This window comes from Apium graveolens, chromosome 8, assembly GCF_009905375.1.
Source record: "Apium graveolens cultivar Ventura chromosome 8, ASM990537v1, whole genome shotgun sequence".
NCBI classification, from domain to species: domain Eukaryota; kingdom Viridiplantae; phylum Streptophyta; class Magnoliopsida; order Apiales; family Apiaceae; genus Apium; species Apium graveolens.
This window is the reverse complement of record NC_133654.1, coordinates 121095809-121108232: the sequence shown is the minus strand read 5'-3', so window position 1 is coordinate 121108232 and position 12424 is coordinate 121095809. Positions and strand designations below refer to the sequence as shown.

The 12424-nt window shown below is 36.7% G+C and overlaps 1 protein-coding gene across 1 annotated transcript; it reads left to right on the top strand.

Annotated features, from left to right (window-relative positions):
* The first annotated feature begins 9329 nt into the window (after positions 1–9329).
* LOC141679947 (protein SABRE-like) lies at positions 9330–11901 on the top strand. The gene is made up of 4 exons (XM_074486303.1): positions 9330–9375; positions 9597–9822; positions 10731–10842; positions 11551–11901. The coding sequence occupies exons 1-4, from the start codon at positions 9330–9332 to the stop codon at positions 11869–11871; spliced, it is 705 nt and encodes a 234-aa protein (XP_074342404.1). The 3' UTR covers positions 11872–11901.
* Positions 11902–12424: the final 523 nt, after the last annotated feature.

Below are 12424 nucleotides of genomic sequence, written 5' to 3'. Positions count from 1 at the left end.
GTGATGATGAAAGTGATCAAGAAACAGTGTCTAAGGATAATGCAGACAAATCTACTATAAATGAAGCACAAAACTCAACATCCGTCGAGTTACATAATGCTTCATCCGTCGGAAGGCAATCTGTATTATCCGTCGGAAGACAACCTGCCTCATCCGTCGGTACTCAAAATTCACCATCCGTCGGGTTATCAAAAGGAGCAGGAAGTCAAGGCAGATCACCCATAGAAAGCACCCCAATCTCAAATCAAAGATCCACAAACTCAGGGGGAGTTTCTAACAATCAAAACTCAATCACACATCAAGACAATATTGAGGTCTCTTCATCTAGGGCTAATCTACCTCAACCAAGAAAATGGACAAAAGATCACCCCTTTGAACTGATTATTGGTGATGTTTCTTCCAGAGTTCAAACCAGGAGAGCAACTCAAGAAGAATGTCTATACAGCAGCTTCCTGTCTAAGGAAGAACCAAAGAAGGTAGAAGAAGCCTTGTTAGATCCTGATTGGATTTTAGCTATGCAGGAGGAGCTAAACCAATTTGAAAGGAATAAAGTATGGAAGCTGGTACCCAAGCCTACAGGAAAGAATCCAATAGACACCAAATGGGTATTCAGAAACAAGATGGATGAAAATGGCATAGTAGTAAGGAACAAAGCAAGATTGGTTGCTAAAGGCTATTGTCAGCAAGAAGGAATAGATTTTGATGAAACATTTGCTCCTGTTGCAAGACTTGAAGCCATCAGAATCTTCTTAGCCTATGCAGCCCATGCCAATTTCAAAGCTTATCAAATGGATGTCAAAAGTGCCTTTCTGAATGGAGATTTGGAGGAAGAAGTGTATGTAAGTCAACCTCCTGGCTTTGAAGATCCAAATTTCCCAGAGTATGTTTATTATCTACTGAAAGCACTTTATGGACTGAAGCAAGCACCTAGAGCCTGGTATGACACTTTATCAAAGTTCCTTTTGGAAAATCACTTCAAAAGAGGTACTGTAGATAAAACTTTATTTTTCAGTAATGTGAATGGCTCTAGCATACTTGTTCAAATTTATGTAGATGATATTATTTTTGGCTCTACAGATGAGAAACTTTGTAAAAAGTTTGCCAAACTGATGCAAAGCAAGTATGAAATGAGTATGATGGGAGAACTAACTTACTTTCTTGGTTTACAAGTTAAGCAAGTTAGTGATGGAATATTCATTAGTCAAACTAAATATATTTTTGATCTTTTAAAGAAGTTTGATCTAATGGATTGCACATCTGCAAAAACTCTCATGGCCACTGCAACTAAGCTTGAACTAAACACTACTGAAAAGTCTGTGGATATTTCAAGTTATAGAGGCATGGTTGGCTCACTTCTGTACTTAACAGCTAGTAGGCCAGATATAATGTTTGCTACATGTTTGTGTGCTAGATTTCAGGCTGATCCTAGAGAGTCTCATTTGATTGCTATTAAGAGAATCTTCAGATATCTCAAAGGAACACCAAACCTTGGCATTTGGTATCCTAGAGATTCTGGCTTTGATCTAACTGGTTATTCAGATGCAGATTATGCAGGTTGCAGAATTGATAGAAAAAGCACAACAGGAACCTGTCAATTTTTAGGAGACAAGCTTGTGTCCTGGTTCAGTAAAAAGCAAAATTTAGTTTCTACTTCTACAGCTGAAGCTGAATATATTGCTGCTGGCAGTTGTTGTGCACAGATTTTATGGATGAAAAATCAATTGCTAGACTATGGTTTGCAAGTTGAAAGGATTCCTATTTTCTGTGACAACACAAGTGCAATTGCCATCACTGAAAATCCAGTGCAACATTCAAGGACAAAGCATATAGACATCAAGTACCATTTCATAAGGGAACATGTAATGAATGGTACTATAGAGTTACATTTTATTCCAAGTGAGAAGCAACTTGCAGATATTTTTACTAAACCACTGGATGAATCCACCTTTTCTAGGTTGGTAAGTGAGTTAGGTATGCTTAATTACTCTTGAATTTATCTGAATTATTTTGCAAGTTGAAAAGTAGCCAGAAATTTAACTGATTTTTAGTCTTGGATGAAAATTTTGGCTAAGTCAAAATTTGCATCTCGACGGATGACCATTATCCATCGAGTTGAGTCATCCGTCGATATACAAATTGTAAATAAAAATCAATTACTTTTCTGGAGTATTTTAAAGCTCGACGGATATCAACTTATCCTCATCCGTCGAAGTGTCTAAATCTTAACCGTTAATTCCCTGAACATTATCCATCGAGTATACTTACAGTTTGTAAGCATTACACGATGGATAATGGGTAGAATTTTTACAGTTTATTTTAAAACGGCTATTTTAGACAATTTCTATTGGGTAATTTACTTCTCTTTATTATTTTTATCAGTTGATTTTGAGTAAAGTATAAAAGCTTATTTCATTCTAATCATTTTCTTTTATCATTCTCAAATTCAACTGTGTTACTTCATTCTCTCTCAAGCAAAAATTCTCTTTCTCTTCAAGCTTTTCTTCTCTAATAATGGCACCCGTAGTTAAGATCATGTCACGGACTGGGTTCATCTATGAGAAGAACAACTTCACTGCCTTGGTCAATAAGGGGATTCAGCAATCTGAAGACTATCATAAGATGATGGACTTCGTGAACAACTGCAAGTTACGTTTTGCCATGCTGGAATCACCCACAATTTATTGTGAAGTTGTTGAGGAGATGTGGACAACAACAATCTATAACTCTACTGACAAAATCATGACTCTAACCATCAAAGGTAATGATTTATGTATCAATAGTGATGTCATAAAAGCATGTTTCAAGATTCCTGATGATAATGTAACTGCACCACACACTGACACTGATATTGTCAATATGCTCAATTCCATTCATTATGCACTTCCTACTGCAAAACTAAGTGAAATTAGAAGACTAGGTCTTAGGAAGGAATGGAGTTACTTGTGTGATGTAGTAACTAAAGTCTTTTTTGGAAAAATCTGTAATTTTGATTCTGTGAACATTTTCATGCTTAACATGCTATACATGCTAGTTACAGACAAATATTACAATTTCAGTGACCTTGTTGTGTATGAGTTAGGTTTTAAACTAGGTGACTTAGCCAAAAGAGGAAAGAATATTTACTATGCTAGATTTTTTATGCTTTTGGCTAACCATCTTTGTCAAGAGATTGAACTTAAGAACCCAAACAACAAATTAGCTTGTTGGGTTCAAGAGAGAAGAATCATTGCAGACTTGAACAGAGCCAACCATCACAAGGATGTGCCAATGTTCTATTTTCCTGTAATGCTGACACCTCAGGTAAGTGAGGTAAGTTCATCCAAACCCTCAACTATTCCAATCTCTTCTATTTCTTTGACTTCAGGCATAGCTATGGCAACTGTGACAATGACCAAACAGTTGCCTACCAAAGCTGTCAAAATAACTGCAATTTCTAAATTCAAATCAAAGAAAACCCCCTCTGGTATCTCTCAAAAGGTACCAGTTCAAAAATCTACCAAAGCTAAAGAGGGGAGTGTGAAGGAGGGTAAGATAGGTGAGAGAAGGGGTGAACATCAAAAAAACCCCAAGGATAAGGTTGGAGAGTTGAGTGAATCCTAGCCTAGCCATACTGCAGTTTCCCAACAAACTGTAGTGCTTAAAAAGGACAAAAGCTCACTTCTAGCTGCATCCTCCCAAAAGGATGTGGCTATTGAACAAAGCTCTCATCCAAGAGCACATGCCAAGAGGGTTAGGGACACAAGCTCACACCAAACTTACACTATAAAGAAGAAATCCAAAACAACTGGGGATGCACAGGGCACACACTTAGTGCAAACTGGTGCTAAAGACACAGTCCCTGCACCTTCTCAAATTCAGATTGATGTGGCTCCAATAAATGTGGAGTCACAGCCAAAATCTCTCATAATAGAAGCCACAGAAACACAATACTCACCAACTAACTCACTGGAAGTGGACATGATAAACACTTCAATTCCTGATTCCCCTTCTTTAACTCTGTTGGGGAAGCCAAAATCTAGTGCAAGTAAGCATCATCTTTTAGATGATTTGTTGGCTCACTTGCCAATTCTTTCTGATTCTATTGTGACATCTGTGCCTCAAATAACTTCAATCAACACAGAGTCAACAATAGTTTCTCTTCCCACCTCATTCATTTCTACTCTCTCGATGGATATTGCTCATCCGTCGAGTAGTGATTGTATCCCGACGGATAAGCTTAACAGCAGTTATCCGTCAGATAGCTTTACCACTCACCCAACGGATATCACTTATCCGTCGAGTGTCTCTGCACAACTTCAAACTTCTATAATTTCAAGTGCAGAAGATTTGGTGGTAATACAATCACTCTTAGGACTGAGAGAGGAGAGTGCATTGAGTGAGAGGCTGGGTTGCTCCCAGGCAAAAGGAGAGGAAATGAGTGAATCTCAGCAATCCATTCATTCAGGATTGGCAAAAGTGAGTGAGAGGAGTCCCACCTTAGTAGGTGAAGGTGAGGGTGTGAGGGTGTGGAGCCAGGGTGAGACCCTGATGCAACAAAAAAGAGAATATGAGAGAAATGCAGGTACTGGAGTAATAAGGATGGAACCAGCCATTGCTAGTGAGTCAATGATTGTGGAAGATGCTGACAAGGAAAGACAATTTCAGCAACATTACAAAGCTGTAATTGATAACATTTCCTTGGATGCTGACACTTTTACTCACCCTGTTTCAGCCTATCAACTGTTGGCTGCTCAGGGCAATGTGGAGGCAGAGCAGACTTTGAATTTAGTGCACACCACAGAATCTCTTCAAAGAGATAAAGCTGCTGTTAACAGAATGCCTTCTCAAGCTGGAGAGCCATCTGAAGAATTTGGAGTAAATTCTGATGATGATGACTCCGGTTCTTTGGATGGAAGCATGAACTTAGGGGGAGCTGAAGGCCCAAGTTCTGCTTTCAGTTTACCTAAATGGGCATGGGCAAAGGAATTTTCACCAGGGCAATTTGAGGTGTCTTTGGTAAAACAAGTAATGGCTATTCAGCAGGCCCTTCAGGAAGCTTCAGATGCTGGTACTAAGGCTGTTCTTTAAGCTCACCTAGACTCCTTACATTTAATGAAGATCCAACACTCAAGACAGAATCTCAGTGTGGATGAATTGAAAAAGGATATAGCTGACTTAAAGACATATAACTCTGAGAAGCTGGATTCAATAATGCCATATGGTCCCATGCATGATCTATTACTAAGATTAAGGAGAGAATCAGATTCTGACAAGAAGATAGCCAAGCTGGAGAACAGAGTTCAGGTTATTGAGAATTCAGTGGCTCTACTTCTTCAAAATCAACAGACTCAGACAAATCTTCTTATGCAACTGGCTAAAGCACAAGGCCTAACTCCTCCACTTGATGATAACAAAAAGGGGGAGAGAGAATCAAGTAAGGGGGAGAAAGGACCAACTGAGGGGGAGAAACTTCTAGTTCAAATCAGCCAAGTAATTGTACCTTCAATTACTTTCTCCAAGTCACCAGTTGCAGATGGTATAGATCTTATAAATGCAGCAGTAGCAAATTTGAAAGATGCTGATAAAGGAGAGTTGACTCTGATCAACTGGAAAAAGATTGATGAGGAAATACAGAAAAAGTTTCAATTAGTCAAGGAACCAGATCAGTCAGCCATCCATCACTCTCATGTCAAGCCAATCAATGTGAATGAGATGAGCATGAACTATCTGGAGAAAGGACAATCTTCCTGCATTAAGACTACAAAGGCTAAGATAATTCTTAAACCAAGGGCAAACTATCCAAAGTTATCTTTGAAGAACCCTATGGATTCTGTGTATGAGACACCCAAGCCTGATGAAAAGAAGCTTCTGTCAAGATCTATTCTCCTCTACAAAGATCCAGCTGATTCAGCCTCAAGAAAGAGAATTGCAAAGATATTCAGAAATGGGAAGGAAATTTGTGTGGTAGATGGACATCCACAATTTGCTCATGCAAAGGAAGAAGAAAAAGTCAGATTGAAGCAGGAAAAGAGGCAAGCTGCTCTAGATGAAAAGAACTCTAAACAAAAGAAAGAACAGTTTGCTATCTTGGCCAAGCTACAGGCTGTGAATTCTTCTCAACAAATTCCCTCTCAACCATCTCAAGCTACTGAATCAGAGAAGAAGATTGAAAAACAGAAGAAATCCCCAAGAAAGAAAGAACTGGCTAAAAGAACAAAAAGAAAGTTGGATATTGTTGACAAGGAATTGGAAGATCAATTTCCAAAGGAATCCACTCAAGTTGAAACTCAAGCATCAAAGCCCTCTGTGGTGTTTGAAGACATAAGGGTGGTGGACCCCTACAGGAACATACATGGAGAACCTATTGTGCCAAATGATGAGCCAATAGAGTGGGATAAATTACCAATTCCTGAATTCAACTTGCCAATTTTTACTAAGCCAAGAAGGACAAAATCAAGGGCAGTCAAGAAAGTGAAGCTGTCACCTCTCAAATCCAAGTTAGTAGTCAAAGCTCAACCCAAGGTCAACAGGGGAGACTACTTGTACTTGTATGACATCAAAGAATTCTCAGATCTAAACCTTTATCTGGAGGAGCTGGATGAGGTAAGGGCAATTGATGCATACAGAAACCTACCTGAAAGGTTGGTGTTCAAGTACAAAGGGGGAAGGGAGATTCAGTGGCCTCTTCACAGGATACTTCAAGAAAGCCAAGCTGTGTTGATCAAAGTCTATTCATCCTTCAAGAAAAACTTTGGGTTCAATGTAACTGCAAGAAGATTAGTATTGAAGAAGATTGAAGAACTAAGGAGTGTTAGAGCCAAAGATGCACTACCCAAAACTCTTATCATCCCATACACAGGGAGAAGAGTGCATCTAAGGCCCTACTGGCTGATGGAATTCATGGATGACAAGGATGTGAGAAGATTCTTCAGATTAGAAGACCAATTGAGTATCTCTAGCAATGAGACTCTCTTGGAAATGTAAAAACATGGGATGGAAGAGACCTCTCGAATGATCAGTGAAGAGTACACCACCAAATAGATGAACAAGATAACACAAGACCTGAAAGCGAATATCATCTACTGATGCATCATGCGGTAAACGTGCTAGAGCACATGAAGTAATAAAGGACAACCGAACTCTGGATCCATTCATGTCTCTCTTCGGATCGGGATCTCTACCAAAAAGCTCAGCAACATAAGAACGCCAACTCATATCAGGGCCAGGGGTGATATCAGAAATAACAGCATCACCATCAACAAGAAGCCCTAAAAGAACACCCACATCCTGTAGAGTAAGAGTAACCTCTCCCATAGGCAAGTGAAAGGTATGAGTCTCTGGCCGCCATCTCTCAACAAGAGCTGATATAAGACTCCAATCCAGCTGTAAAGATGCCACTCGAGCAACGCCATAGAAACTAGTAGACTGAAGTAAAGGGACCATACGAAGATCTAGCGGTGGAAGATCATCTTCATTATTAGGGTTTTTTCGGCGACACTTCAACATATCACCACCACCTAACCTCCAAATATGTAAAGATCTATGTGTATGCTGAAGATGAAGAAGACTAGGGTTAACAGGGCCCGGGTGCACGTCCTGCAAACATATAAAAGAACAAGTTAAAAAATAAATAATAAACAAGATCAAAACCTATCACTTAACATATAGATATCAGATTTATGCTAGAAACGTATGGACACAAGTAAGACATTAATGCTACACTAATCTTAAACAATAAATTGATAAAAAAGGATCACCATAAAGACATATAATTCAGATTAGAATCTATTAGACATATAATTCAGATTAGTTCTCTTTTGGTACGCATACATTATTTTACTTGCAACTTAAACTCGAATCCTCAGCCTCGACTGAAACATGAATTCTCGACCTCGTGTTAGTAGTAGTTGCCAGTTCTCAGGGTTATGGGACAGATAAAAAACAAGATTTTTATAAATTTATTACTTTAATAAATATTGCAGTTATTTTGCCATAAATTATGGGACAGATAAAAAACAAACCATATAGAAGAGAAACGCTTCAAAAAGTTATCTCTTTTTACATCGGTTAAAAATAAATATAAATTAATTTATTCGGTGTTGATTCAGTATCTCAATTATTTAGGTTCATTTAGAGCGCTATCAAACATTTTGGACCATCAAAATCTTTTCCTACAACTCAATTTTTCTCTGTAATTCATTCTAATGTATAATGTGTATTAGATGACATTAGTGAATAGCTTAAAGGTGTATTTAAAAAGATTTTGGAATGATGGGTTCCAACCTTGCTGCTGGTTTTATTGGAGATGATCTATTGTCTGGTCCCAAATTTCTAGTTTACTTTAAGCTGTATTGTAAAATTACCGGCCAAAGCTGAACACTGAACGGCTTAGTCAATTTTCCGCTATATGCTAATATACCAGCCAACCATGGACGGCTAAATCTATTGGATACCTGTATCCTCGTATTGGTAAAGGGACAACAATCCTCAACTTCATGCTAGCTCTTACTATTTCTACACCATCAATTAGATTATTCACTCAGCAATTGAAACTCAATTTACATGGCTTATGCACATCTTAATTTACGTACTCACTGAATGACTGCACTAAAATAGATTGTGTTTGATTCTGAGATTACTGTTTGTTGAGTACAGAGTATATTTGTTACATGCAGAATATGAGTTTCAACCTAAATATGCTTGTGAGCTTCCTGAACTATGTAAAACCTCTCTGGTTTTTTCTCTATTCCATTACAACGTCAGTCTGAATCAACACCAAAACAGTGGACACAATCAAGATTCCAAATCACTAGACTATATAAACGCAAATCAGACTATATAAACGCAAATCAGAGTATATCTATCATTGGGTAATTTCATCAAACAACATGGACGCAATTCTGAAAATTACCTCAATATTCATGATTGATGCAGTAAAGTAACTTAATTTCAAAGCTCTGCTTGCACTGAAGATCGCACTTCTCCCTCTTCAATCAGCGACTTCAAATTTTATCGAAAATTCTCCGCACAGTTCTCCGGGTGCCGGTTCTCCTCTGTTTGTTCGTGGAATGTTTCTGTTTAATGTTTAACGGATATTTTTTTCTAAAATATAAAAGAAGCAAAATGGGGAACGATGTCTCGTTTTTGTGTTTTTTAAATATAAAAGAACAAAATCGGGAAACGATGTTCCGTTTTACCTTTTTTTAAAAACGAAAGTTCGTGTTCCGTTATAAGATGACATTTTGGGCATTTTTTTCAGAAAGTGACATTCTGGGTATTATTCATTAAAAAGGTGACATTTTGGTCCTTTGTTCATATTTGAATCACATCTATAACAAGAGTTTAGTATAATGAGGTGGTGGGGTGATGTACTAGTATTAGTAAATTACAGAATTGGTAAGAAGGTTACACGTTACACACACCATGATACATAATTATGTGGTGGAAAAATTCTGTGTGGTGTTGGATGTAATCACAGTAACATCCCCGAATTTAAAGCTGCTTTATAGGCCATCTCTCTATACTCAATACATACACGCAGTTTCCCTCCCTCCCGACATGAACTCACATGAATACCTAAATATATGCTAAGTCGTTGTATATTGAATGATTTCCAGGTAAACTGCTGCTTCTTTTAATTCTCTCCCAGTCTCGTTGTAAATTGTACACAACTTTGGTTCATTCTAATCGAATAATTTTTAATGTCGAAAATTGGCATGATCATATTATTGTTTTTGTTCTATTAGGAGGAGGGCAGCAGCAATATTATCACTCTCAGATGGCTGCCACATTTTTCCTTGGATTTATATTTCTTTCCATACTAGTTACTTGGCTCCTTATCAGGTTACACCTGCATGTCATCCATAAAAACTTGTTTAATTTTATATTCTTATACATTGTTGGTTCACTTTGTTTCCATATTTCCTAACATATCTTTTTGTAAAATCAAAATATTTTAGTTTAAGCTTGAGCAGTGAGCAATGTTTGCAAGTAAATATTTAGTTTAGGTATTTGATCATCATATTCCAAGGATGGCATGCATGGAGTTGTAGTTATGACAACTACTTGAATTCTATAACTAATACCGACAAGTACTTGGTGCCAGCTGTGATTAGGAACACAAGTGAAATTTGAATAGAATCATTCAATTTGTTCTTCATAGTTCATGTACATAATTTATAGTATTTACTTAGTTTTCATGTCAATTATAGTCTATAGATATTTATTCTACTACTTTTATATAGATTTTTATTAATGACCCAATGATCATGTGCCTATAGGCCTTTGTCTATTAAGATTTGGAATAAAGTTAGTCTGTAAAAATGACATAATTCCCGAAAAAGCCTTAACTTACACTTGGATAGTTATTGAAAATTGAGGGATTTAATTTTTTATGTTGTTATCCTTGGTTATATTTTGGAAAGAATGCTTTGGTGCCTGTACTTTCAAAAGTTTCAGTTTGGTGTCTAACCCAGTAACTCCTTTAAATCAAGTTTCAATCCGGATTTTATAACATGTAGCTGAGTAATATGCCGTTGACATGGAGAATTCTGGTTATTTTTCATAGCATTACATAACTTTAGCGTTGATTGCTATTGGTCATGATGTTCAATTTTATCTTTTTTCCTCAGTGTCAAATTAAAATTGGCGATGTTAGAGTTTCTATATTTTTTGTTTCTATTAAAAATTTCAGTACTTCTAAATATATCAAGTGACTATTTAATTAATCCCTTATTGCACACTGCTTTCAGATTTGCTTCCAGTTTAGTGGCATTGATTGCTGGCCGCATTGTAGGAGCATCAGTGAAATTTCGAGTAGGCGGATGGAATTGTCTACGGGACGTCATTGTGAAGTTCGGAAAGGTTCAGTGTATTAATTTGTCACTAGATATACTTTTCTTTTCGTACAGCGGTAATCTTTCAATTCATTCTGTGTGTATTTTTCACAACTACCCTTCTACTACACATGCACCGTGCTTGCGTCTCATAAAAGCAAATAATAAAATATATTGGGTGAAAATTTGGTTAGTAAATGAAATAATTAGGAAATATATGAGGGATATCTGATCCGATACAGAAATAATTATTCCCATTATATCTCAGTCCAATTCTTTAACTTCTCTCCGTCCACCCTGAGACTTCACCTAATCCTATCCTTACTTTATCTAGTTTTGAATTATATTAATGCATAAAAGAACGTATTAGTAAGATGAACTGGAAATGACCATACCTAATGTTATGTGTCAGATAAAAAGTTCATTTTCAAACTTTTATTAAATGGTAGAAGATACTTTGAAGTTCCTGGTTGCAACATGCGGTAAATTTTTGTGCTTCATTCATTTGGTTTCATCTACAGGATCATATTTTTGAGTAAACTTTTGAAATTGCAATGGGAAGCCTTTGTTAGGTCATATTCTTTTTTATTTTCTTGATGATAGTTCCAGTTTACAGATGTCTTCATTTGATATAGATGTTAAGAGTTTGGTTTTAATGCATTTTTAATCGTTTTTCTTCTGATAGGCTTTGAGTTGCTATTTGTTTTCTCATTTCTCTTTAATTGATAATTTGCAGGGTGCTGTTGAATCTGTATCTGTTGGTGAAATCAGATTCAGCTTGGGGAAGTCTTTGACTGAACTTGATGTTGTTTTTGTTTCAAGGGACCCGAAATTACAGGTGTTGATATGCAAGCCGGAAATTATTCTGAGAACATCTAATAAAGGAACCCAAACAAGTAGATCCCGAAAGTCTGGAAGTTCTTCCAAAAAATCCAAGAAATCTGGAAAAGGAAAATGGATGGTTATAGCTAATGTGGCAAAATTACTGTCAGTATCCGTAACAGAGCTGGTTTTCAAGGTAAGGACTGTATACAGTATTATACATACTCAGGTGTAAATATCTGACAATTTTTGGGTGATTATATCATCTTTGCTCATGCGCCGTTTTTGTTCGTTGTTAGTTTTGCACCATTATACTTGTTCCACTTATTTTAGTGGCGTTTCTAGTAGATTTTAGTTAATCTATACTTCTTCGCGTTTCACTCTCTAATAATCTTGAAAAGGTGTTCTCCATAAGCTTATTAAGCAATAGTAGTTTGTAAACTAAAACACCATGAGGTTTCTAGTTCCCCATATTAGCAGGGTATTAAATATACAGAATTTATAATGTAAAATAAATTAAATTAAATTTTCTTAGCATAACCGTAATGTCTATGCAAAGAAGCAAAAGTTGGAACTGTTCATGAATGTTCATGAATTTTATGCTATTTACCTTCATCATTGAGATTCTTTATTGTGCAAAATTCAATGCAGTTTCAAACATCAATATGAAAAGCATGTTAATGCATCTCTATTTTGTATCTCTATTCATACTGCATAAATCACTCTTTGTATATAAGATATCACTATTTTGCATACAACAAATTACTCAAACATAAACATCTACATGC

Bases quoted from the DNA above. Each gene is read 5' to 3' on its own strand.
- LOC141679947 (XM_074486303.1), top strand. From the start codon at position 9,330: ATGAGGTGGTGGGGTGATGTACTAGTATTAGTAAATTACAGAATTG. The intron at 9,376-9,596 runs GTAAGAAGGTTA...AATGATTTCCAG, and splicing joins ATTAGTAAATTACAGAATTG to GTAAACTGCTGCTTCTTTTA. The intron at 10,843-11,550 runs GTTCAGTGTATT...GATAATTTGCAG, and splicing joins TCATTGTGAAGTTCGGAAAG to GGTGCTGTTGAATCTGTATC.